General features: G+C 33.2%; 1 protein-coding gene across 1 annotated transcript in view; it reads right to left on the bottom strand.

Annotated features, from left to right (window-relative positions):
• Positions 1–493: 493 nt before the first annotated feature.
• The window catches only part of LOC135211578 (GTP-binding protein Di-Ras2-like), a 291971-nt gene continuing 288411 nt past the window's right edge, over positions 494–4053 (bottom strand). The window contains exon 5 of the mRNA XM_064244873.1: positions 494–1062. Coding sequence (XP_064100943.1) covers positions 919–1062 — 144 coding nt within the window. The 3' untranslated portion in view covers positions 494–918. The remainder of the gene's footprint in view (positions 1063–4053) is intronic.

Genomic DNA, 4053 nt, shown 5'->3' with positions numbered 1-4053 from the left:
TATAATATATATATATATATATATATATATATATATATATAATATATATATTATTACAAACATGTCTTTCAGCATATGGGAACAAATGTAAACTTTGTATAAGCTGACATTACTGGCCACGCAGTCATATTCCTCAGGTAGGTTTTCGAAAGCTCTAACGTATCAATGTGTGTGTGTGCGTGTGCGTGTGCATGAATGTAGTACATAAGTAGTAGTTTTTTCCACACCTGTTTAAACAAGAACCCATTGAATTAACTTGCACGATCCACTTGCTACCTTTATTCTACTGGAAATTAAAAAAGATCTAGTTATTTGAATCAATGTCTATATGTATATATATATATATATATATATATATATATATATATATATATATATATATATATATATATATATACTATATATATATATATATATATATATATATATATATATATATATATATATACGATTATATATATATATATATATATATATATATATATACATATATATATATATTAGATGTGCTGATAAATATATATATACACTATCACTCTTTCTCCTACCATTCCATTTGGCAAACAACAGAAGCCATTCACTTCAAAATGATCCCATAAACAACAACAACAGTAACACTCTTTCCATTGAGAATTCCCATTCCAGGTAAAACGCGAGACCAATTCCATCCACATGAACGCACAAACCCTGCGCATGCGCACGACGTGCGCACGCGCTCCAACACAGCGAGGAGTATAGGGGGTTCCTCCCACCTTCGTGACGTCATCAACCTCAAAAGCAGCACCAGATCCACCACACGAAATTAATTGTGGCTGTCACCAGAGCCCCAAGAAGACAGTGGACGTTTTTGAGTTGCCGCCATGATTTGAAAAAAAAAATCAATATTAAAAAATAAAATGTTGGCTCGACGTTTCGGTGTTAGGACAGCGAGCAATCGTCAGGCTGGGCGTCTCGCACCTGCTGCTTGGCCTTCTTGGAAGAGCGACGAATGAGCGAGCGGCTTCTGGGCTTGTTGCGGGAGAAGGCCGATGAAGGCGGAGTCCATCCGGAGGCTCCGAGACTCTGGAAAGGAAAGCGAGCGTAGTTAGTAGGAGGTTGCTGGTTGATTTAATGCTGAAACTTGGGGTTGCATGTCTACATGTTATGTTCACATGCACAAAATTTAAAGAATTATAGTGTGGATGCACCATCCTTTCATGTTCAGATGTATAAAACTTATAGACTTATAGTGTGGATGCACCATCCTTTCATGTTCAGATGTATAAAACTTATAGACTTATAGTTTGGATGCACTATCCTTTTATGTTCAGACATACAAAACTTAAAGACTTATAGTGTAGCTGTACCACCCTTTATGGTCAGACATATAAAACTTAAAGACTTATAGTGTGGATGCTCAGCCATACAAAACTTAGAGACTTATAGTGTGGACACACCATCCTTTAACCAATTTTTCACATGTGTTCAGAATGGTGTTGACATGTGTTGACAACATGTTCACTGTAGTGTATATGTACCCTTATGTGACATCTCTGTTATATGGTACTACTTCCTACTTGTAATCGACCTTTTATCTTACATACTTCTTATGACCGTTATCTTTTTATATTACGAAACCCCATTAATTATTTATCGGCATCTACTTGTCAAACCCTTTCAGATTTATACTCATGGTACTGTTATTGCTATCAACTCATGAATCCACCTGCACACCAACACCTGTATAATTGTATTCAGTGCAGAGGCCTTTGGAACGGGCAATACAGTGCCCATATTTAGCCCAGCCCCGAAGCAAACGGAATCAGTAAGATAATTCCAAAGTCTGGCAGGATAAATTAGGAAACAGGTGGACTAAAGGGTGTTACGGAAGCCCCCTGAGTTGAACAGAGATTCGGTTCTTTTATCTTGATGAGTAAATCATAATTTTTGCTACCTAATGAGCATGTTGCAACTTTTTAAATGGTTTGTTTTCACTTTTTTGCATATTTCTTTTTATATTTAAGTCTTCAGGATGAAGATTATATATATACATACACACACACATACACACACTCACATATATATATATATATATTATATATATATATATATATATATATATATATATATATATATGTTATATATATAATATAATATATATATATATATATATATACTATATATAGATATAAAAATCACGTTCTCTAAAGATGAGGATCAAATAAGACCATCTTATTATGTCTTATTTCCTGGGGGTAGATATAAGTATAATTCTTACAATACACCAAGATTTAAGACACAAGGAAATGTCATATTTCATCCTTGCTCTTGAGAATAATCAAGAAATTTTATGCTTTTCACAAAAAATTCTATCTGAAAACAAAAAATTTTCCACCACAGTCCCACCCATCCCCGTCCCCCTCACTCCCATACCCCTCATTTAATCTGAATATTACTCAGCTCATTTTCCAAAATGTTTGCTTTTATGATAACGCTCCTTTGACTGCGCCATTGAAAGCTCTAAATAATATGTAATCAATCAGCGATCATTTACCTTCCAAACAGGTTCGATTCATGGGAAGTAATTACTTTTTTAATTGGGGCACTGTGTAGCCTAAATCACCATCAATGATGAATGTTTTCCTACATAACAATGTGAACTGTCTTTATGAGAGTAATTGCTTTTTTTTACATATTAATTGCTATCTTATCCATTTCCGATAGATTTGAAAGAAATATTTTCCTCGAAACAGATGTGCCCCGAACAATCATTTTCAGAATAATTACACTAATATATTTCTGCTCTGTACAGCGGGGTCAGTGGAATGAAACTACGGTCATTTTTGTCTTTGGGTGAGGGATTTCGTTATTAACTCTATTTTTAACTGTTTAAATGACTTCATTCTTGTTTTATTCACTTTAAACTTGTGAATGAATTTTCACGTTCAGTTACGATCAGACACGAAGTAATATTTCAACAGATACCACTTCATGTCTCCTTGTGAAATTCTCGTCAAATACCTTTTATTTTCCCTATAAAAGTATCTGTCTCGTCTTCTTTTCAAACCTACACGAAAGTCGTTCTTGGAGTGCTTACTTATTCCGAAGGACCATGCTATTGCAAACATCACAAGTAATTTACTTTTTGTCCTTTCATTGTCGGTCTAATTCTTTTTGAGAATTTTTGTTACTTTTAAATCTGGATATTACTTGCTATTGTGTACTCTAATAAATTTTCACGATTATTAGGGCACCTTTGCCTGGATGAAATACTTTTGAAATATTTGTTACCGTACGACATTCTTTATTATTCTTTGTCATTTGATAGACCCATTCCATAACAATGTAAAATAACACTAGAATATAAATTACATATATAATCGATACTTTCTCTGGTCTCTGGCTTGTATACTTTATACCTCTTTTTGCAGTGCCTCGTTATATTTATATATTGATTCGGTTTGTTTATTTATTTTTTCTAATACCTGGTCTCTTCTTTCTGCGTTTTCTATTAACTTCTACTAATTCAAATGGCTACCATATTCTTTGGAAGCTTGAATATCTGATCAGTGGACCCTTTGGGCTTCTTCCATTTGTATAGATTTTATCCACTGAATAATAATAATAATAATAATAATAATAATAATAATAATAATAATAATAATAATAATAATAATAATAATAATCCTGTCCATGATAATTTCCATCAACCCTGCTTATCTAAAGCACGGTGTATTTTGTTACTCAGAAAAGAAAAAAGAAAAAACTGAGTGATCCCTTTAGAGCAAAGAGTGAAAATATTAACTCAAAACCAATAATCTACTTTCATTCTAGTTTCATTATAAGCAGCTCACGACAAACTGAAATGAAGCTACCTACATATCCAAATCAATGTTTCGTAAGGACCCCCAGGGATCCGCAGGATGATTTGGCCGTCGGTATCAGATAAATTTTAGAGCAAAACGTGGCTCAATTTATGTGCAAAATTGCAAAATTTCTGTAAAAATTTCAAAATTAGTAATGTTGTGAAAGTTATTTTAGATCAAATGTAAACACTGATGTTGAAGATAAGTC

This window comes from Macrobrachium nipponense, chromosome 4, assembly GCF_015104395.2.
Source record: "Macrobrachium nipponense isolate FS-2020 chromosome 4, ASM1510439v2, whole genome shotgun sequence".
In the NCBI taxonomy this organism is placed as follows: Eukaryota; Metazoa; Arthropoda; class Malacostraca; order Decapoda; family Palaemonidae; genus Macrobrachium; species Macrobrachium nipponense.
This window is presented reverse-complemented; position numbering and strand designations above follow the sequence as displayed.